The sequence below is a fragment of the Arvicanthis niloticus genome, chromosome 8 (assembly GCF_011762505.2).
Source record: "Arvicanthis niloticus isolate mArvNil1 chromosome 8, mArvNil1.pat.X, whole genome shotgun sequence".
NCBI lineage: Eukaryota > Metazoa > Chordata > Mammalia > Rodentia > Muridae > Arvicanthis > Arvicanthis niloticus.
The window spans coordinates 19,999,011-20,020,646 of NC_047665.1; the positions used below are offsets into that span (position 1 = coordinate 19,999,011).

Here is a 21,636-nt window from a genome sequence, read left to right on the forward strand (position 1 = left end):
CAGATACTCGGAGCTAGAGTGTGAGCTTGTGTAAATAAGACTGTGGGATCACATCACAGCAAATAACTTCAGCTCCTCACAGTTTTTACTTTTAGCTGGGCAACTTATGAGTCAAGTATTGCTTTCATCAAAGATCTGTACGGTGTCTAGTCTGGTGCTTCAGAAATAGCCACTGGAAAAAAACAAAAAAGAAAGAAAAATGTCCACTGGAATCTTCAGTGGACATTCAATATCCTTGTCATGTTCGATTCGAGGAGAAACGACATTTATTCCGCAGTATGAGATAGTTACCCTTTCCCAGCTAAAGCTGGACAGATAGGACTCTTGTAGTTCTCAGCGACAGCGCCACACGAGGTACACCGAGTTTTAAATAAGGTTCCTGAAGGAAAAGACACATGTCAAGCAAGTTCAGAACACAGTTTCATCGGAGTAAAGTCTCCCTGTCTGAGAGGCTGGACAATAATTTGTCATAATAATTTTTATGTTCAATTTCAGGGTTGGGTCTACCCTGGGAATCATGGGAAATAACAAACACGCTGTCTTAGTCACTGTTCTATGGCTGTGAAGTGACCCTGGAGTGATGTCCAGACTTGACTAGAGTGGTCTGGAGAAAAGCAACTGCTCAACCAGAAGCTAAGGATCCGAGTTACTAACTAGATGCTTAATTACAAAAGGCCATTGGGCTGGGGAAGACGGTGCAGCTGTTCAAGGTTTAGCCTCATACCTAAAGGGTTAATCATTTGGCGTGTCTGTACTGGCTGGTTTTGTGTCATTTGACACAAGCTGGAGTTATCACAGAGAAAGGAGCCTCCCTTGAGAAAATGCCTCCATGAGATCCAGCTGTAAGGCATTTTCTCAATTAGTGATCAAAGGTGGAAGGGCCCCTTTTGGGTGGTGCCATCCCTGGGCTGGTGGTCTTTGGTTCTATAAGAGAGCAAGTTGAGCAAGCCAGGGGAAGCAAGCCAGTAAGTAACATCCCCCATGGCCTCTGCATCAGCTCCTGCTTCCTGACCTGCTTGAGTTCCAGTCCTGACTTCCTTTGGTGATGAACAGCAATGTGGAAGTGTAAGCTGAATTAACCCTTTCCTCCCCAACTTGCTTCTTGGTCATGATGTTTGTGCAGGAATAGAAACCCTGATTAAGACAGTGTACCAAAATCTTACCTTTGATTTAATAGAACTTGAATCTCTTCTAGCAAAGACACTTACAAAATGAGCAATTAACTGACAAATAAGAATTGCTAGTAATAGCAGCCATCTACAGTGCACTGTGGTGGTCACAGTTCACACAGTTGCTGCACGCTCAGGATGCTCTGAGGTACACTCCCACCACAGTACACACAGACAGTTGCAGTGTGCCTACTCTGCCTTCTTTAGGGGCCATCTCTCCTCTACCCCGTGCTGAGCAGATGGAGCTATCAATTGCGTGGCAAATATAAGTTTAGCCACAGGCTCCCGACTAGAGCATTCAGAGTACATCTCTGTGGCAGTGCATGTGACCCCAGAGGTATAATTTTCTGAGGGGCTTACCTGTGATGGTTAATCTTGGTTGTCATATAAATACACTTTATAATGACCTAGCGTATACACCTCTGAGCATGTCTGTGAAGGTGTTTCCAAAGAAATTTAGCTGAAGGATGTCCAGGCTGGAGAGATGGTTCAGAGGTCAGAAGCACTTGATGTTCTTGCAGAGAATGTAAGTCCATTCTCAGCATCCACACATATCTTAAAATCATAATTGAATTTAATGAAATGAGGGAGCTTCCTTTATTTTTACCTCAGAAAAAAGCTCTCATCATTTGTATGTAACAGAAAAATAAAAAAATCCCACCCAATATGCACATGGGACCTTTTGTAATTCTTCAAAGAACCCTGTAAGGCAGGTGTCATTGTCTCCACTCTATGCATGGCTAGGAAAAAAATGGCTCATGTGTTGACATTGTAGAGAAATAAACAGAGACATATGGCAAATGACACACAGCCAGCAGAGTTAAGTGTTGACCACTGTGATGGTTTGAACAGGTATGGAACCCATAGACTCAGATGTTTGAATGCTCGGCCTAGGGGGAGTGGCGCTATTAGGAGGTGTGGCCTTGTTGGAGGAAGTATGTCACTGTGGGGGTGGGCATTGAGGTTTCCTATGCTTGAGCTATGCCCAGGATGCCTCACAGTCGCTTCTCCTGCCTGCTGATCAAGATGTAGAACTCTTGGCTCCTTCTCCAGCACCATGTCTGCCTGCACACTGCCATGTTTCCCGCCATGATGATAATGGACTGAACCTTTGAAACTGTAAGCCAGCCCCAGTTAAAGGTTTTCCTTTATAAGAGTTGCAATAAGCCAGGAGGTGGTGGCGCACGCCTTTAATCCCAGCACTTGGGAGGCAGAGGCAGGTGGATTTCTGAGTTTGAGGCCAGCCTGGTCTACAGAGTGAGTTCCAGGACAGCCAGGACTACACAGAGAAACCCTGTCTGGGGGGGGGGGGGAAGAGTTGCAATAAAACCCTAACTAAGCTAAGCAGAGAAGAGATTTCTGTGTCAGGTGGCCATAAGCTGGCTGAGTACAGCACTCCACTATAGCTATCCGGAATAGACAACATGGCTGCCTCTCAACCTGTGCATGAGGAAAGCCGTTCCTTGGGTTTGTAAACACTAAAGCTAATGCCCTTGAGCAGAAACCCACAGAGGAAAGAAGCCAGAGCAACGCAAGACCAACTTCATGGATGTTACAACAACATGGTGGGCTTCTTACAGAAAAGAGCCTGGGTCAACACCTCCTTCAGGCTCTATGGTGGAACAGGATGACTTCAGCAGCAAATTCCCTACTGAGGACAAAGGATAAGGAAATGCTCCCTGCAAGTTGAAGTCACATCTGGCTATGTGCAGTCCTGCTGAAGCCACAGTGATGCTAGCACCCAGGCCTGTCTGCTTCCCTTCATGGATAGCTGTGTCAAGCACAGCCTCCTTCCATAGATGCCCCAGGGACAGGGGCTTGTGGCTGTGTGTGTAGCACATTTCCAGTGGACCGGAACACTGATAACTACCGGGTGTATGGTGGGGTCTGTGGGAAAATATGGGGTTTGTTTTGGTAGGTCCAGGTAAGGCCTACCTAACTGAAATCCAGGGGTGTTGACACTATTGGTCTCAGTCCATCTTCCAACGACCAGGCTGCAGGGAACAAGTGAGTTGTGCCTATGGGTAAAGTGTCCCTTGTTACCACCTGTTCAGGTGCTCTTGGGCACCACTGTGTCCCTGAGGGAAATGCCACAGCATCAGGGGGAAGGACAGGTGTCGAGTAGAGTAGGGTGGACAAGCTGTGTTCTCCTCACCGTGGATTTCCAGAAGGTTCTTGGTGCCAGCCTTTCGGTGCAACTCATCAATGTTCTGGGTGATGACTACAACCCGTCTGCCCTGGTCACGCAGCCGGGCTTCACACTGGGCAATGGCCAGGTGCCCGGGGTTGGGTTCCTTGCTCTGCATGACCTCCCTCCGGTAGTGGTAAAACTCCCACACCTGTGATGGATTTCGAGCAAAGGCCTGAGGGGTCGCCAGGTCCTGAGGGGAGAGAGGCAGAGGTCAGAAAAGGACCTGTGGAAGTGGAAGTGTAAGTGAGTAAGCAGTAGGTCAGGCTAGACTGTATAGCACTGGCTAAGACACTATATACACACACACACACACACACACACACACACACAGAGCGGGGGGGGGAAGAGGGAGGTAGAGGGAGAGAGAGGGAGGGAGAGGGAGAGGGAGAAAGAGGAGAGGGAGGGGGAGGGGGAGGGGGAGGGGGAGGGGGGAGAGAGGGAGAGGGAGAGGGAGAGGGAGAGGGAGAGGGAGAGGGAGAGGGAGAGGGAGAGGGAGAGGAGGGAGAGGAGGGAGAGGAGGGAGAGGGAGAGGAGGGAGAGGAGGGAGAGGAGGGAGAGGAGGGAGAGGAGGGAGAGGAGGGAGAGGAGGGAGAGGAGGGAGAGGAGGGAGAGGAGGGAGAGGAGGGAGAGGAGGGAGAGGAGGGAGAGGAGGGAGAGGAGGGGGAGGGGGAGGGGGAGGGGGAGGGGGAGGGGGAGGGGGAGGGGGAGAGGGAGAGGGAGAGGGAGAGGGAGAGGGAGAGAGGGAGGAGAGGGAGAGGGAGAGGGAGAGGGAGAGGGAGAGGGAGAGGAGAGAGAGGAGAGAGAGGAGACTGCAACTGCTATACACATGGCCAGCAGGAGCTCCCAGGAGCCTATAGAAAATCCAAATTAGAGACTCTGGCAGACTCCCCCCCCCCCAGCCCCCCCCCATGCCCTTGGTGGGAGCTGCTTGTTCTAATAAAGTTTGTCCCTTTGGTTGGCTTTCTCTTTGTGGCTGGTCTTTCTGCTCTGCTTCAATTCATAACTTACTTTCCCTGGCTACTGCCAGGACAGTAACTCGACTTCCCTCTGGACCCTCAGGGGTCTCTGCTTTCAGTTTGGAGCAGGGCACGGCATGTCCCCGCCCTTAGATCTGAGATCTCTGGTTGTTGCACACTGTCAGTAGCCCTCCCCCCTCTGTCTGTCTGTATGTATGTGTGACTCTGCTTTCCTGTCTCTCCAGGGCATACAATTCTTTGTCCCATGAAATGAACTCGGTGAAATGAACTAGATGATCACCCCTCACCCAAGACACCCATAACACACATTCATGCATACAAACAGCTATATGTACTTACAAACTACATATATACATGCACACACACTGAACACATGCACACACATGAGCCACACTGAACACATGCACACATACACATAAGAACAATATATATATTAACAGAATGCAAGAAGTATCTGGACTTAAGGCACTCGCCCTCTTCTGAGACAGACAGTTTGTTCCTGTGATGGAGGCCCACGGCACAGCTGTCCCAGTTGGAAGCTGACAGGAAGTGCACAAGGAAACTCTTAACAGTCACGGAAATGTCCCATATCCTGCCCGTGTCACCTCAGGTCCTCACTGAGCTGTATACACAACAAATGGGTTCATTCCAGTCCATGTTAATGTTGAAAGGAACCACACCCCCACCCCAGGCAGGGACAGTAGTCTTTCCTTTTGAGTGCAATGTGTGGCCAGAGCAACCCACAATTTCACCTGCTTCAAGCTGCTTCAGCCTTTAGGAGGAAGGAAAGGACAGCGCATGCGCTCTGCACTCCACAGGACCGCTCTGTGCGTTCTGCAAGGCTCCCACTAAGGTGGCTCATTTTGTCTTCAACTAACCAACCAAAATGTATGAAGCCTGCATCGTGTGCCAGCGTTCTGGGGCTGGGAGCTTCACAATGGATACAACACACAAAGTTCGCCGCTCTCTAAAACTAGGGATTTCCAAAATGAGAAAGATCCCTAGGCAGTTAAGAGGGCCCAGGCACAGGTCCCCAAACCCACACCAGGCTACTACTCCACGATCTCCTGTAACTACTGCAGGTGCTGTTTCTCTATCTTCGGAGGGCACCACATGCGTATGTACCATCCCCACCCACATACACACAACTAAAAATAGAAATGAAATAAACATTTAAAACTAACGATTTTTAACTTAACAGTGCTATCGTTTGAATCTGCAATGTCTTCTAAAGGCCCAGCTGTTGGACGTATGGCTGCCCACTTGGCACAAGCGAAAAGCTGTGAGCCTTTGAGAAGTGGGGTCTGATGGGAGAGCTTAGGTCACTGGGGTTAATGCAAAGCACTAGGACAGACTCTTGTCACTTCATTCTTTTTCTTTGGTTCTAAGCCATTGTAAGACCCCCCACGAGGAGAGGACCTCACCTAAGCCTCAGGAATTTGCAGCACCCAATAACTCACAAGACACTGATCTTGATGCAACTAGCAAGAGGTATATTTTGGGATCAACCGACTGATGGTCAACTCACAACTCAGGCAGGAGCAGAGGAACTGACAAAAAGCCTGGGGAGAGGAGGGCTTTTAAAAGGGAAAAACCACAAACCAGGGGGGTGAGGGGGTAACCAAGGGAACATATCATAAAAATAGTGGAAAGTCCCAACCCATAATTCAGTTGGTGATGTGGAAAACATCCTGTACACACATTTTTCTCAAGAATGTAATCTTGTTCAACCATTCATCTTGTGGTCAGCTAGTTCCTGGAACCACCCAGATGGCTTTGTATTTTTCTTTGTGGTCAGCTAGTTCCTGGAACCAGCCTGCTTACATTCTTGGCTCAGCTCTAGGAGACATAGAGAAAACTTTCCATACCTTTTAAAGAATTTTCACCATGAGGAGAATAGCCTTGATCTGCTCTGTGTCCCCATGCTCTCAGCTATGATGTGTTTTTCTCAACACAGGCCCCAAAGCTACAGGGCCAATGGTACATGGAGGAAAACCTTCAAAACTTTGAGTTAGAAATCAATCTTTTTTCTTTATAAGCCAAACATCTCAGATATCTGTTAAAGTAACAGAGAGGACTTATGTATGTATACTTTGTGTATATGTGCATGTAGTATGTGTAGATGTGTATATGTGCATATATTATAAGAGTAGAAATTTTTAAATTGGACAGTATCTCAGTGTTAGGTGCCATAAGACCCTTGCCCCAAGATGGTGATGGCCACCCGAGGGCTGAGTGATAAACAAGTCCTTATTAGGTGTGAAGGCTGTGCTTCAAGGTGGCCTGATTTTACGCAAGCGTCACGAGCCTATGGAGAGATGATACGTGGCATGAGTTCATGGGCTCCTGGCAGGGTTTATAAGCTGCGCCCGGGAAGGGCTCACGGGCTCGCCATCTTGACTACCAACTGCTAAGCATCCTGAGTAAACTGCTGTGAGAAGGAACCGGTTGTTCCATGTCTTAATTCCTGCTGGTCAGGGTTGGCGCAGTGCATCTCAGAATAACATGGGACCCTGAATTCATGAACTCCTGGGGAAGTGCCCCAGGGCAGGAATATACAAAAAATTTCTGAAAACTGCAGCTGTCTGTGCTGATAAGAGTGCTCCCGCCTAGAAAGTCTCTATTCCCCAGCCCCCCTCCCAGCCTGTGGTTTTTGCCTTCATAAGCTTGTGTAATTTTATGTTTGGGGTTCTTCTCTCCTTTCTTCTTGCAAGAGGTACGAGACAAGTCCCAGCACACTGGTTCCTGAGTAAAGCCTCTTGCTGTGTTGCATCAAGTGCCAACTTCAGTGGTCATTGGGGTAAGCACTGGTCCCCAGGACTTGAGTGAGGGTCTCCCTTTTGGGGGGTCTTTCAGTATAAGTACCTGTAGCTATATGTGTGTGTGTGTGTGTGTGTCTGTCTGTCTGTCTGTCTGTCTGTCTGTCTGTCTGTCTATGTGTGTCTGTGTGTAGCTGTACATATGTGTGTAGTGGCTAGTTACTTACCGACTTGCCATAAGCTCAAATCATATGAAAAGAAAGACCAGTTGAGTAAAGGCCTCCATCAGATTGGCCTGTAGGCAAGTCTGTAAGATATTTTCCTGATTACTAATTGATATGGAAGAGTCTGGCCCACTTGGGGTAGTGGCACCCCTAGGCTGTTGGTACGGTGATATAAGAAGCAGCAACCCCCCATGGCCTCTGCATCAATTCCTGCCTCCAGGTTCCTGCCTTGGGCTTCTGCTTTGCCTTTCCTCAGTGATGAACTGTGACCTGAGAGTTGTAAGATGAAATGAACCCTTTACTTCCTCAAGTTGCACCATGGTTTTATCACAGCAATAGAAACCTAACCAGGATAGTATATTATACAGAAATGTCCTAACTTATAACCATGATGTTAAGAATACAACTTCATCCATCTGCTGAAACTCACTGAATTGTACTCCAAACATGGGTACATTTGTCTGTGTCTATTTTAACAAAAACGGAATACTAAAACAACAAACCAACCAGGGCTGGAGAGATAACTCAGGGGTTAAGAACACTTGCTTCTCTTGCAGAGAACCCAAGTTCAGTCCTCAGCACCCACACTAGATGGCTCACAACTGCCTGTACCTGTAGCTTCAGGGGATCTAGTGCCCTCTTCTGGCTTCCTTGGAAACCCATACATATGTGCATATACCCACACACAGATACACACATATACACATAATGAAAGTCAAATAAATAATAATGCTTTTAAATAATAAATCCACTCAACCCCACAGAACTTATGTTGCAATGTTCTTCATGTAATTGTTTAAACACCAAGCTCTAAGCCTTCAACAAGCTTCACAGATGTTTTACAATGATTAAGACTTAATTCCAATTATCTTCAGATATTTATATCTACATTTATAGTTATGAATTGTGGTAACCAATTCTGATTCTACCTTAAGACTAAAGAACTGAATTGTTTTAAAAAAAAAAAAAAAAAAGAAAGAAAGAAAGAAAGAAAGAAAAAAGAGAAGAAAAGCTGCAATCTTTTCACATCTAGAAGGTAAAGGAAGTGTTTTTGCTCAACTGTGAGGTCTTCCAAATGCAATGCAACCTTCCCAGGAGGGAAGGAGAGGCCCTGAAGCCTTAGGTGGTCAACAGAAGGCAAACAAAAGGTCACATGTCCTAGACAAAAAACTTGAAAGATCTTGAGGACCTAACCTCAGAGTAGAGGGAATAAGGAATTGCTGTGAGTTGAGACTGACCACCCAGAGAGAAAGATGCCCCCTGCTGGAGCTGCCTGCAAGCTGTGTAGAGACGCTCTAGGGTCCTATGCACCTCATAGGACACAGTTTTGGGGTCACATGGGTTGAGGTAAGCTTTCCAGCGATGCAGATGATGTTGAGTTATCCTGCTCCTTGTAAGTGACCCCCACCCATACTCTTGTTAGTAACTACAATAAAAGACTCACTACACCACCAAATTGGACGGTGGTGGAATCATTTGGTCTTTGGTCTGTCAGGGGCTCCCTTTCTGGGGTGAAGTGTGTGTGTGTGTGTGTGTGTGTGTGTGTGTGTGTGTGTGTGTTTCATACACATAAGTATTGCAATTGTATATACCTGTACAGCAAAAGTATTCAGAAGCCAGAGGAGGCCACTGGGTGTCTTCCTATTTCTCTCTGCCTTCTTGCCTTGAAACTCAGTCTCTCAGTGAACTAGAAGCTTGCTCTTTAGACTAGGCAAGCTTTCAGGAACCTCCTGTCTCGGCTTCCCCAGGGCTGGGTTTCTAGCATAGAGAGCTGTGCCCAGCCCTTTCTGTGGGTACTGGAAGTCAGTCTGAGATCCTGATGCTTGATGCTCACACAAAAAGTACTCTTCTGTACTCCACCCATCTCCCTGGCCACAGATTTGCTACTGTAGTCATCGTTGATACTGTGTTAGGAGCAAAACCCAAAGGACAAAATGGTCACTGCCCATCTCAAACACTGTCTGTATGGATGCTGCATCAAACTCCGTAAGAGCTTCATTCAGAAAAGCCTTTGGTATTCTGGAAGCATTACTAACCTGAGCTTGCCATTTTCTCCAATAACCTCCAGCTCCTCTGAAAGTCGGAACCCCACTCTCCGCACTAACACCAGCCCCCGAGATGATGGCTATGTGCTTTGCATTTGCAAAACACTTCCGAAAATCTGCCATATCTAAACAGAAAATAAAACCTGTGTCAATCCAGAGTACCAACTGGAAATTTATATTCCACATCACCTGTGTATGAACCTTGACACTGAAAAGAATTATACTGTACGATACTCCGATAGGGGCTGAAAGACAGTTCAGCCAACTAATAGCAGCACTTGTTCTTGCAGAGGACAGGGGTTCAGTTCCTAGCGCCTACATGGCAGTTCACAACCATCTGTAACTCCAGATCCAGGGGATCTGGTGCCTTCTTCTGATCTCTGTGGGCACCAGCCACACACAGGCAAATACTCGCACACATTAAATAAGTCTTTTTTTTTTTTTTTTTTAAATGGATTTTGGATATTCCAATAAAAAGAATTCCTCAGGGCTGGTGAGATGACTCAGAGGAAGGGAACTTGTCACCAAGCTTGATGACCTGAGTTCAATCTCTGGAAGCCACATGGCAGACTTTTACAAGTCGTCTTCTGACCTCTACACACACCATGACTAACACAGGTCCCTCTCTCTTAAGCAAAAAAAAAATATAAACATAAAAAAGTTTTCTATATCATGAAGATGCAAGCTTATATACTTGATGGGTGAACATATGGCAGCCTCCTGTATCATGAAGATACAAGCTTATATACTTGATGAGTGAATATATGGCGGCCTCTCAAGGAAATGAGAGCTTTGGCCACACATTGACTCAGCATCTCAGCTCCACCTCCAATGCCTCGCTGTGATCTAATATACTTAGTCACACTATACACGGGTCCCTGGGCTGCTTGGTGTGCATGGCCTGTTGTAGAGTACATCTGTGGAAATTTAAAAGGGTTCATAGACCCAAATTGCTTGTGGAAAGTCAAGACAAAGCCTTTGTGCTTGTGACCAAGCTGAACTGAGGCCCACTAGGTACCAAATATCTAAATTTCTCCTCCTATTCATGTGCCCTGTGAAAATCATGCTAACGCTCCCTCAGCACCATGGCCAATGTAGGCATGTATAAGGATGACTTACTTGAGCTTGGACGAGCCATGGTAAGGCAGATCTTGCTTTGTGGGGAGGCTGGAGGCTTCAGTCTACAACACAACTGGGAAATGAATCGGCCTGTAGCAATCCGGAGTGGTCGCATCAGGTTTTCCTTTAAGCTTTACTCCCCAGGCAGGCTGTAGAAAAATTATAAAGTGCATAGAAACAATCACAAGACATTCTCATACATAGTGTATCTTTGTCTTGCTAGAGGTGTTGTTACATGTATATATGTACAAACATTTGCTAGTTGACTCAAGATAACTAACTAGTCGTAAATGGAAAATCTCATACATAGGCTTGCCAACAGCAGAACACAGTCCAGCCTACTTCAAACACACAACACCATGTAATGTAAAATCTATGTTAAAATAAAGTATCAAACATCTCACAGTTTCTCATTTTATTTTATTTTATTTTTTTTTTTTGAGAGAGAGAGTCTGGTTACATATTGCAGGGTAGCTTTGAATAATGTTTCTCCCATTGCACACTCCCAAGCCCAAGGTTACAAGCCTGTATGCCACTCTGAAGAGCTTAGATATCTTTTAAGCTTTTGGGGATGGGTGAAGCCGGAGGCTTTGATTGTCTCGGGCTTCAGGACCTAGACTCCAGATCCTAATCTTGTGATTTATTGAACATGGAACTAAAAAGGAATCATTGCACCAGTAGAGCTAAAAATCCCTGAATGAGGTCATAAGTCACAGTGAGTAAATGAGTAACTATATTGTTAAGAATACCCTTAACATGGTGGATGAGGGAGGAGTGGGAGATCAAGGTCATCCTCCAGGAGTTCAGAGAGCCTGTCTCAACAAAATAAAACCACCACCACCACCACCACCACAACAACAACAACAACAAAAAAAAAAAAAAAAAAAAAAAAAACAAGACAAAATGAAAAAAGACAAAATTTAAAAAGACACCCTTAACTGAAGTATAGGCAACAGAATTCTGATAGATGTTTAGCCTGGTTTTATTGCTATTATTGTTTATGCTCTGGACTGCAGCTCAGAGTTGCAGCACTCCTCAACTGGCTGCACACCTGCAGTAGCCTCTAAGAGCCTGAAGGGTGCTCTCACCCCAGACCAGAGATAGACACATAGCCAAGCGCACAAGCCACTGGGAAATCTTTTTTGTTTTGTTTGTTTGTTTTTCTCTGTGTAGTCCTGACTGTCCTGGAACTGGCTCTGTAGACCAGGCTGGCCACAGTCTCTGACTCCTCTTAGTGATCTGCCTCCCTCTGCCTCTCAAGTGCTGGTGAAAGATATAGAAAACTTATGAAGAGCATAAAAAGTTTTTATGACCCCTAGACCTGAGCCAAAAATGTAGGCCAGCTCGTTCATTAGTTCCACAAAGAAAGCAGAACTAAATGTGAGATTTTTGGGTCTTAGAATTCACTGCCCCGGGATACATTTTGCATTCCAGGAGGAGTACATTATTCCTGAGTCAGAGGACACTTGCTGGATTAACATTTAGGAGAGGAAGGGAGAGGCTGATTAACAATCCTCAGACCTTAGGGAAGAGAACCCACCTGTGGGTGGGAAAGGCCCAAAGCACTGAGACACATTCCACAAGGTGAATGCTACAAAGAAAGATGCAAGTCATCTGGGTGGTTCCAGGAACTAGCTGACCACAAGATGAATGGTTGAACGAGATTGCATTCTTGATGTTCCCTTGGTTACCCCCTCACCCCACTGGTTTGTGGTTTTACCCTTTAAAAGTCCCCCTCCCCCGGGCCACTTTGTCAATTCCTCTGCTCCTGCATGAGTTATGGATTGACCATCAGCTGGTTGATCCCAAAATATACCCCTTGCTGATTGCATCCAGATCGGTGTCTTGTGAATTATTGGGTGGCTGTGACACCCCAAGACTTGAGTGAGGGTCTCCCCTCTCGGTGGGCCTTTCACTGGGGTGTAAAGGCATGTGCTACTACACACCATCACTGAGGGGAGGGGGCTCATGAAGAAAAATAAAAATGGCCAGCCAGGTAGCCTAACCAAACTCTCAAGTTCAAGATTCAGTGAGAAACCCTTCCTCCAAAAGTAAAGGGCCAGTGAGACAGTGCTTGTCACCAAGCCTAGTGACTCGAGTTTGATCTCCAGAACCCTGGTGGTAGAACAAGAGAGCTGACTCCTCTGTTAGCTGTCCCTGAACTTCACAGTGTGCCATGGTATGAACATTCACCCCCACACATGCAAATGCTTAAAAAAAAAAAATTAAATGAGTTAACCACAGATGAAGACAACCAAAAATGGCCTCTGGCCTCCACATGCATGTTTGTACATGCACATTTAGTTACAGACGACTATGTATATATACATACATTCATTCATATACACAACAAGTTTTGTAAAGAATTCATGGTTGTATTCCTATAACATTCCAGAATAAACAAAGCCTATACCTGTGATCCCAAGGGAAGAGGAGGAAGTACAGAGACGTGGGGAAAGGAGAGTAATAAATGTGTCCCGTGTCCTGATCATGGTAGCAGTTACATGCATGTCCATCAGAACTCATAGACCTCTACAATCAAAAAGAGTTAATTTTACTGTGTTTGAGGTATACTTAAAAATAACAGGGAAGAAGTTTCAGTGTTTATAGAATGCAAAAAGGTCAGAGGAACAGTGTCCCATTCACCAACTATGACTACACAGTGGTTTTAAAATGGTTAGGGCTACCTGGGACAGTGGTGGCACACACTTTTGATCCCAGCAGAGGCAGGCAGATCTCTGAGTTGAAGGCCAGCCTGGGCTACAGAGCAAGTTCCAGGACAACCAAGGTTACACAAAGTAATTCTGTCCTGAACATCTCCCTCCCCACCCCAAAAAGGTTAGGACTATGTTATCTTCGTTGTCAACCTGACTCCATTTAGATCACCATGGAAACACACCTCTGAGATCATCTTTGAGGGGGCCTCTCGGGAGGTTTAATTGAGGGAAGGCCCACACTGAATGTAGATGGCACCATCACACAGGCTGGGGTCCTGGACTGAATCAAAAGGAGGCTGGAGAGATGGCTCAACGGTTAAGAGTACTGACTCTTCTTCTGGGGTCCTGAGTTCAATTCCCAGCAACCAAACACATGGTGGCTCACGATCATCAGTAATGGGATCCCATGCCCTTTTCTGGTATGTCTGAAGAAAGCAACATTCTTTCTCTCTGCATGCTGACTGCAGACTCAGTGTGACTGGCTGCCTGCTATCATGTCTTCCCAGCCATGATGGTGTGACCCTCAAACTGTGAGCCAAAATAAACCTTTCCTTCTGTAAATTGTTTTGAAAAGATATGTAGTCACAGGGATAAGAAACAGAACTAAGGGCAAATTGTATGTTCTGTGTACTTTGACCAGTTTTTATTTGTTTGTTTTGTTTGTTTTTGTTTTTTTGGAACAGGGTGTCTCCGTGTAGCCCTTCCTGGCTGCCTGGAACTCGACCAGGTTGACTTGGTCTTGACCAGGCTGACCAGACCCCACGTGAACTCACCAAGATCTGCCTGTCTCTGCCTCCCCCACTGCTGTGTGATTAAAGGCACACAGTAACCAGTTTTTAAAAGACAGAATGAGAGCTTTATATCATCTGATAGAGATCAACAGAACACAACAGAACAACAGAATTGTTGGAGGGAAAGGGTTAATTAGTGAGAGATATGAATGACAAGAATTTGGTCCTTACTAGGATGTTTAAAATTATGAATCTCCAAGAGATTAATGAAAGAATTAGGTATGGGTGGGAAGTAGTTTATGTGGAAATACAAAGAGAAGCCAGGGTTTCAGTATCTATGTGAATATTTTGTGTGGACCATAAGTGTCTTCCAGGCAGCACAAACCATGGAGAAATTAAATGATTGTTAATTGCAAAATATTTTATTTAGATTTACTTATTTTATGTGCATGAATGTTTTGCTTACATGCATATACTTATGTACACTACACATGTGCGTGGTGCCCTAGTAGTTCAGAGGAAGGTACCACATCCCTTGGAATAGGAGTTATGGATGGCTGTGAGCCTCAGTGTGGGTGCTGAGAACTGAACCTGAGCCTATGAGGAAGCAGGCTACTTCAACTGGACATTGTAGGGGTCATTATTGAAAAGGGGAAAGAAAGGTTGGCTCTGTGATTGTTGAAAAGCAGCAGGCTTTTGGACTTGTGGTTTAGACAGGATTACTGAGTGGTCTGGAGTTTTGTCCTGATTCACTGTGGTCACATGAAGCCTTGCCTGGTGTTGGTATTTTTTATGGCATGGTTTATGTTTAACAGAACACCAAGACCTATCAGATAGTCCAAACCGAATGCCCATCAACTTACAAATAAGTGAACAAGTTATGCTTCATCACACAATGGAGGCTGTTCAGTAAGAAAGAGAACAAGTTGCTGGCACACACTTAACCCCAGGAAGGGCTCCTTAAAGTCTTGTGCAATATAGCAGCTTCTGTGGAAAACATGTCTACTACTACCGTGGCCAATCTAGACAATCAATCTGGGTTAGTACAACCAGTACCGGACATGGCAGCTTCATCCACCTCCCACTGATGATGCAACAGAAAGGGTAAAGTTTTGTTCCTGTGTGATTTTTCTCCCATGACACATTACATAATTGTTGCAGGGTCCTCCGTCACACTGTGAACCCCGAGATTGTGTTATTTCCTGGAAAACCCTGTTTTTACTTGTGATGTGGCTCAGCCTTAGCACACACCTTTAATCCAGGAGTTTCTGTTTGATTATTGTAAACAGGATTAAATAAAGTCAACCACAGGTCAAGAGGTGGAGCAACCAACCAGTTGACAGAAGTGCATATAATATTATTATGAAAAAAACCATAGAGAGTAAGACAGAATCAGGAGGATAGAGAGACACACAGGAAGTAGAAGGGAGGAACATTGAGTTTGAAAGAGATTGTTTGAGTCATCCTGAGAGAGGGTCAGCTTCCAGCTTTCTCTGCCTCTCTGAGCTAGCAGACTTTCATCCCAGCATCTGGCTCCTGAGTCTCCATTGATAAAATCAAATGATTGAAATTTTGTTTTAAAATATGTAATTAGGACTGATGAGATGGCTCAGAGGTTGAAAGCACTGACTGTTCTTCCAAAGGTCCTGAGTTCAATTCCCAGCAACCACATGGCCGGCTCACAACCATCTGTAATAAGATCTGTCACCCTCTCCTGGTGTGCAGGCAGAACACTGTGTATATAATAAATAAATAAATCTTTAAAAAGACCAAACAAATATGTAATTACTAGAAATAGTGCACAAACCCAGTTGAAGGGGACCGTACAGAATAGCAAGGTTATGAAGGGTGAAGCCTGGGAAACTGTCTCCAGTGGGTCACACACCTGAAAGTGGACCCTATTGAGACATCTAGCAAAATGTGGATGTCAGTTAGTTAGTAGTGTAGTTACACTAGTTGGTAAGGCCCTAATTTAGATCACCATACTCCAGTGAGGTAAGAAGTAACACTGGGGGAAGTGGGTGAATAATACACAGGAGGTCCTACTATGTTAATATTATTTCTGGAAACCTTAAACTCTTTCAAAATTAGAGTTGCCTTGCAAAAAAATAAACAAATAAAAACACAATGCTAGGGCTGGAAAGATGGCTCAGCATATGATATTCTTGCCTAGGATCCAGGTTCGATTCCCAGCTCTCACACTGTGGCTCACAACTATCTGTAACTCTAGTTCTAGGAGATCCTCTTCTGGCCCCAAGGGTACCAGGCACGCACATGGCACACATATATGGATACCACAAATGCTCATATATATAAATAAAAACAAATGAAGTAAAACACATTCACACCACACACACACAAACACACACACACACAATCACACACAATGCTAAAAAGCCCAACACAAAAGCTACACTCTGAGCCATTTACCCAATATTCTGAAAAGGGAAACTATAGGTACAGAAATCTCATCGGTGGTTTGCAGTGGGGGATGAGCAGACAGGGATCATTCCAACTATGGAAAGTTCTCTATTCTTATTGTTGTTGTGCTCTTTTGAAAACTTATGAACTGTAAAATAAAAAAGTGATCTTGACAGTGTGTGCACTGTAATTCAGCAGACCCCAATTAAAAATACGATGCAAGCATGCTAACACTCCCAATGTGACCTATATCTACTGTGATCAGAGGCACTGCACTAGAATTTCAGGGTGATAATAATAGGAATAAGAAGGAGAAGGAGAAGGAGAAGGAGGAAGAGGAGGGAGGGGGAGGGGGAGGGGGAGGAAGAGAAGAAAGAGAAGAAGAAGAAGAAGAAGAAGAAGAAGAAGAAGAAGAAGAAGAAGAAGAAGAAGAAGAAGAAGAAGAAGAAGAAGAAGAAGAAGAAGAAGAAGAAGAGAGAAAAATGACCCAGACTGAATATCTGAGTCTGGGGAATGTGGAAAGAGATTGGACTCACTCTGTGCCCAAACTGGTTTAGGACTTAGCAGCAATCAAGGCTGGGATGGACCTCATGGCAATTCTCTTGTCTAAACTTCCCAATTGCTGGGATAACAGATGTGAGCCACCAAGCCCAGGCTCCATTATTGTTTGCCTCACAACATAAAAATCAATTACAAGTGGATTGAAGATTTAGACATACCACCTGTAGGTGGCGCTAACGGAAAATAGAGAGTTGGGATTTCTAGGACATTGCTTTGGCGATGGTTTCTTAGCTACGACCCCAAACACACGTAATAAAAGCAGAAACAAGCAGGGTAGTAAAGGAATCAGTCACTTACACCGTGGTAAAGAATATTTCAAATCATACATCTGATAAACGTAAGTGTCTAGAATATATGGAGGGGGTCAGTGAGGTGGCTCAGCAGTTAAGAGCACAGACTGCTTTTCTAGGGACCAGGGTTTGATTCTTAGAATTCATACGGCTGCTCATAACCCTCTGTAACTGCAATTCTAGGGAATCCAACACCCTGTTCTAGCCTCCTCAGACACAGGACATATGCAGTTTGTAGAAATATATACATTAATTTTTTATCTCAAAAAATATTAAATAACTTAAATAAAATAAAATATATGGAGGTCTGGTGAGATGGCTCCAAGGGTCACTTACCACTAAGCCTCAAGACCTCAAATGTTAGGAGAGAACCAACTCTTGTGAGCTGTCCTCTGACCTCCACATGAGTGCCATGCCATGATTCTGTACACACACACACACACACACACACACACACACACACACACGTGTACATATATATTTCAGTTGCAAGAAAAAAAGCAACCTAGTTTTAGAACTGAGCAGGGCACCTGAATGGGTATTTCTCAAAAGAAGACACTGGGACAATGGAATTAAGCCACAATGAACCATCACCACAAATCTGCTGGAAGTGGCTGTTATCAAAAAGACAAAAGCTAATGTTAGCAAGGATGTGGATGAAAAGAAAGCCATTTTGGTAAACAGTAAGGAGATCGTTCACAAATTTCAAATTTTCTAGCATTAGCATTAGCATGTACTCTAGCAAGCCCCCACCTCGATGGTTATGAAGGGATTGGAGGTCAATGTGGGCAGGAGGCGTCTGTGCTTGGATGTTAATTTTGGTGTTACCTACATGGAAACAATCTAGGTGGTAATCAACAGAGGAATAAAGCAAGTATATCCTGTACACACACACACACACACACACACACACACACACACACACACACACACAATACAATATTAGAAGAACGGGTTCTATCATTCGGATGACCCTGCTAGCCTAAGTGACATAAGCTAAGCACAGCAGGGCAGGCGTAACGATTTCACACGAGGAGCATATTAAGGTCAAACTCACAGAAGCAAAGAACAGAGTGATGGTCGCCAGAGGCGGGGTGTGGGGAACAAGATGGAGGCCTGGAGATGTCTGTCAAGGGGCACAGACTCTCAGCTAGAGTGAATACGTTTGGTCTTTCGAAGGGCACAGCAACCCTAGTTGATAATGAAGTGATGTACATTTCAAAACTTTGAAACGAGTGAACTAGAAAGGTTCTTACTAAAAAAACTGCGAGATGACAGTCCTGTTAGTTAGCTTAGCGATCTCTTCTTATATACATAAAATATATGCATCTATCAAAACACCCCCATTGCGGTCCAGAAATATACACAATCAACTGAAATGCAGTAGTAGTCATGGGACAGAATTCAAAGCAACTAACTGTACTGCAGAAACGTTCACAGGTCTTCCGTAAAGACTTTTTGGACACCAAAAACACATGAGATCAGTACCCCAGTAGTCCCAGGCCTTGACGCCTGACCCGCTCACTCAAACCTGCTCCTGTCAGGGTTACCTGCCATCTAACCCTAAAGAAGGGTACAGCCTAGGACCCAGCTGATCACCTCTCCGAACACGTGAACACGTGCGTGCCCAGCCTCACGCCCCCACCCTCTGAGAGTTTCTCACCCACCTCTCCAGCTATCGCTTCTGATCTCCTATCTTCCCAGAGTTGAAAAGTGCGCCACCTCCTACTCCCGCCCTCCTCGCAAAACTTTGGAGCATCATCGTCCCGGCTCGTGGCTTGGCTTTGACCCTTCCCCAACCCTCCGCTGCCAAGATCATCAAATCCTGCCGGCTCTCCCTTCGGGCTGTGTCGCAATCCTACCCTTTCTGCACTCCCACCATCACCACAACAATCGGCCACTGTCACCTTAGCCAAAGTGCCCTTCCTTCCGGTCACTGCTTTCCCTGGCCCAGCTGCTCCCCTGGGTTTCTCTCCTACGTGAGGCCCGGCCCCTCCAGACACCTACAGTGTCGCCGCCGTCCCCACCGGCACCCAGCCGCGCATGCGCGGGATGGGGCGCGCGGAGCCGGGACAAAGCCGGGAACCCCACCGGAGCCAGAGACGCACCTGCAAAAGGCGGTGGGGACGCGGCAGGCAGGAGAGGCCTGGGGCGGAGCGCTCCGCGTCCTGGTGCCGCGCCCCGGCTGCAGCGGCCCCTGCCGGAGACCCGGAGCGTGGCATAATATTGGTGGGGCCGCGAGTCAGTGGAGGGCGAGGCGACTTGCAAGTGTCTTTGTGACCTTCCAAGGTTCATTCCACTGCCCAAATAGGTCATGAGCTGCCGCCTGCTCCGTTGCCTCCTAGAGCACACTGGGATGCAATTTCAGTACAGAGCTTGGCAAAATCAGTCGTTTCCTCTGAAAATCTGGCGAGTCAGTTCCGGGCTAGACCAAACCTCTCTAACCCAGCCTAGAGGTTATGTTCACTACTGCTGGTGCAAGATGGACTGGCTTTAGGGACAGACTTCTGCCAGGCTCATCAGAATGGCCTTTCTAAGACTGAAATTGGTGGTGGAGCCAGGGAACCAGAATGGGAAATAATCGGAGAATTTGAGAGCAAACAGTTCACATTTATCTTTCCCAGGTTAAATCTCAAATGTCCCATTGGTCGGACATTCTGCCCCCCTTTGAAACCCTCTCTTGTGGCAAAAGTGCTCCAGAGGCAGGGGTCCAAGCCACTACATGTGATGCCTGGGCAAAGTATTGTATTCCTCTGCTTTTCTTTTCCTATTCCTTTGATGTTGGAGATGTCGAACCCTGTATCTTGCTCACGTTATGCAAGCACTCTACCACTGAGCTACATCTCCATCTGTTCTGTTGCTTTTCATGCTTGTGATAGTAACCACCATACATGTTCATTCTTTGCTATCAATATGTGGAGGACAGGGAGAGACATTTAGATTCTTATTGCATCTTTCCATGGTCCACAGAGCCAATGTGTTGCCCTCCGTCACGCATGGGTTATGCCATGTCCTTGACATTGTATTTTATCAAAGTCCAGGGGTCTTCCCCCATTCTCCAGCCCTCATGCACGTCCACTCCAACCTTTCTTCTAGGCTTGGAAAGGCCATCTTTTCTCAACCTCACCACTCAAGAGATGGTCTGAAATGGTTGTGTCATGTGATGCAGACTCACGTGGAGTCTTGCTGAGGCAAGACTCATGGGAGGACACCGTGATCTTTGGAGACAGTATAAATAGAATTCACAGACAGTGACGAGGTGCTTGCATAGCTAGCTTTGCAACGCTTCGCTGGTCTGGAGTCTTTGCTGAGCTTCACTTCATTGAGAGGCACAGCAAAGAACGTTCACTGGTGTCCCAGCTGCTCCAATTTGGCGGAGGCCAGGTAGTTTCTGCTGGATCGTGCTGCCACTGTTGATTCGTGTCTGCTATCCTGACACTACTGAATTGGACTGCTGGTATCCTGACAATGGAGATTGGAATCACCCCAAAGAACAACTTCTAAACAAGTCCACATCTTGTCCTGTTTACCATTTTTTTCTCCCTTACCTTTGGACAGTGAGCTAGAAGGAGGGTCGAGAACCCTTTTTAAAAGTAGATTTTGAAAAAATCTAAGCCTACAATGTGGCCTCAGTATTTTGGAATCGGTGGCCAAGAAAATGTCACAGGACAGGAAAATGCAGTGGCCCTGGCGAGACTTTGCAGGCTCAGACTTTACTCAGGTCAGACTTCAGACTTGGTCATCTATACCATGTGTTGGGGCCTAGGCTACCCCACTTTGGGTGGCCAAAAATGTCTCGGCCCGAGCAAAATGTTGAGGCCTGGGCTGCCCTGCGTTTGGTGGCCACTGTATCCCGGCCCAAGCTGCTGCTCCAGTCCGCGGGTCAGAGTTCAGCAAGAGAGAGAGAATGAGGTCAGACTCGAAGAATGGAGACCAGACAGTGTGTTTCAATCCTGTTTATTCTTCAGTCTCTTCTTAGTCTAAGTCCTAAGTCTTGAGTTCCTAGTCCCTAGTTCCTAGTCCCTAGTGCCTCCAGGTTCCAAGTTACTTCTTCCAAGTTCTCTTCCAAGTGCCCTGCTACCTGTTTTCTCTCTACTGTGTCTGGTTCTCTCTCTATAGTCTGACACTCAGTTCTGTTCTGTCTCTGCCTTTTATATGTCTCACTTCTAAGCCACGCCTCTAAGTCACACCTATAATCATGCCCTTAGGTCTTGTCTCTAAATCTTATCTCTAAATTACATTCTTAAGTCACATACCTTTAATCTCACACACCTTTAATCTCACACACCTTTAATCTCACACACCCAAGGTATCTAAACCAAGATTATCGGAGTGTGCTCAGCTGTTGTAGGCTATTGTAATCCAAGTCACCTGTCAGGGTATATGGCTCAAGATGGCTGCAAAGCTGATAGCCACTTTCTGCTAAAAGTCG

General features: G+C 45.8%; 1 protein-coding gene across 4 annotated transcripts in view; it reads right to left on the reverse strand.

Moving 5' to 3' along the window:
- Sirt5 (sirtuin 5) overlaps positions 1-19,450 on the reverse strand; it is a 30,258-nt gene extending 10,808 nt beyond the window's left edge. The window contains exons 1-5 of one of the 4 annotated variants that reach the window (XM_034511135.2): positions 19,313-19,450; positions 10,485-10,633; positions 9,357-9,490; positions 3,325-3,550; positions 292-379 (exon numbers count right to left, since the gene is read on the reverse strand). In XM_034511135.2, the coding sequence (XP_034367026.1) occupies positions 292-379; positions 3,325-3,550; positions 9,357-9,490; positions 10,485-10,599 (563 nt within the window). In that variant the 5' untranslated portion in view covers positions 10,600-10,633; positions 19,313-19,450. Of the gene's footprint in view, positions 1-291; positions 380-3,324; positions 3,551-9,356; positions 9,491-10,484; positions 10,634-18,871; positions 19,005-19,111 lie in introns of those variants that run through there. The other 3 variants (XM_034511134.2, XM_034511136.2, XM_034511137.2) reach the window with 3 other exon arrangements.
- Between the last annotated feature and the right edge of the window lie 2,186 nt (positions 19,451-21,636).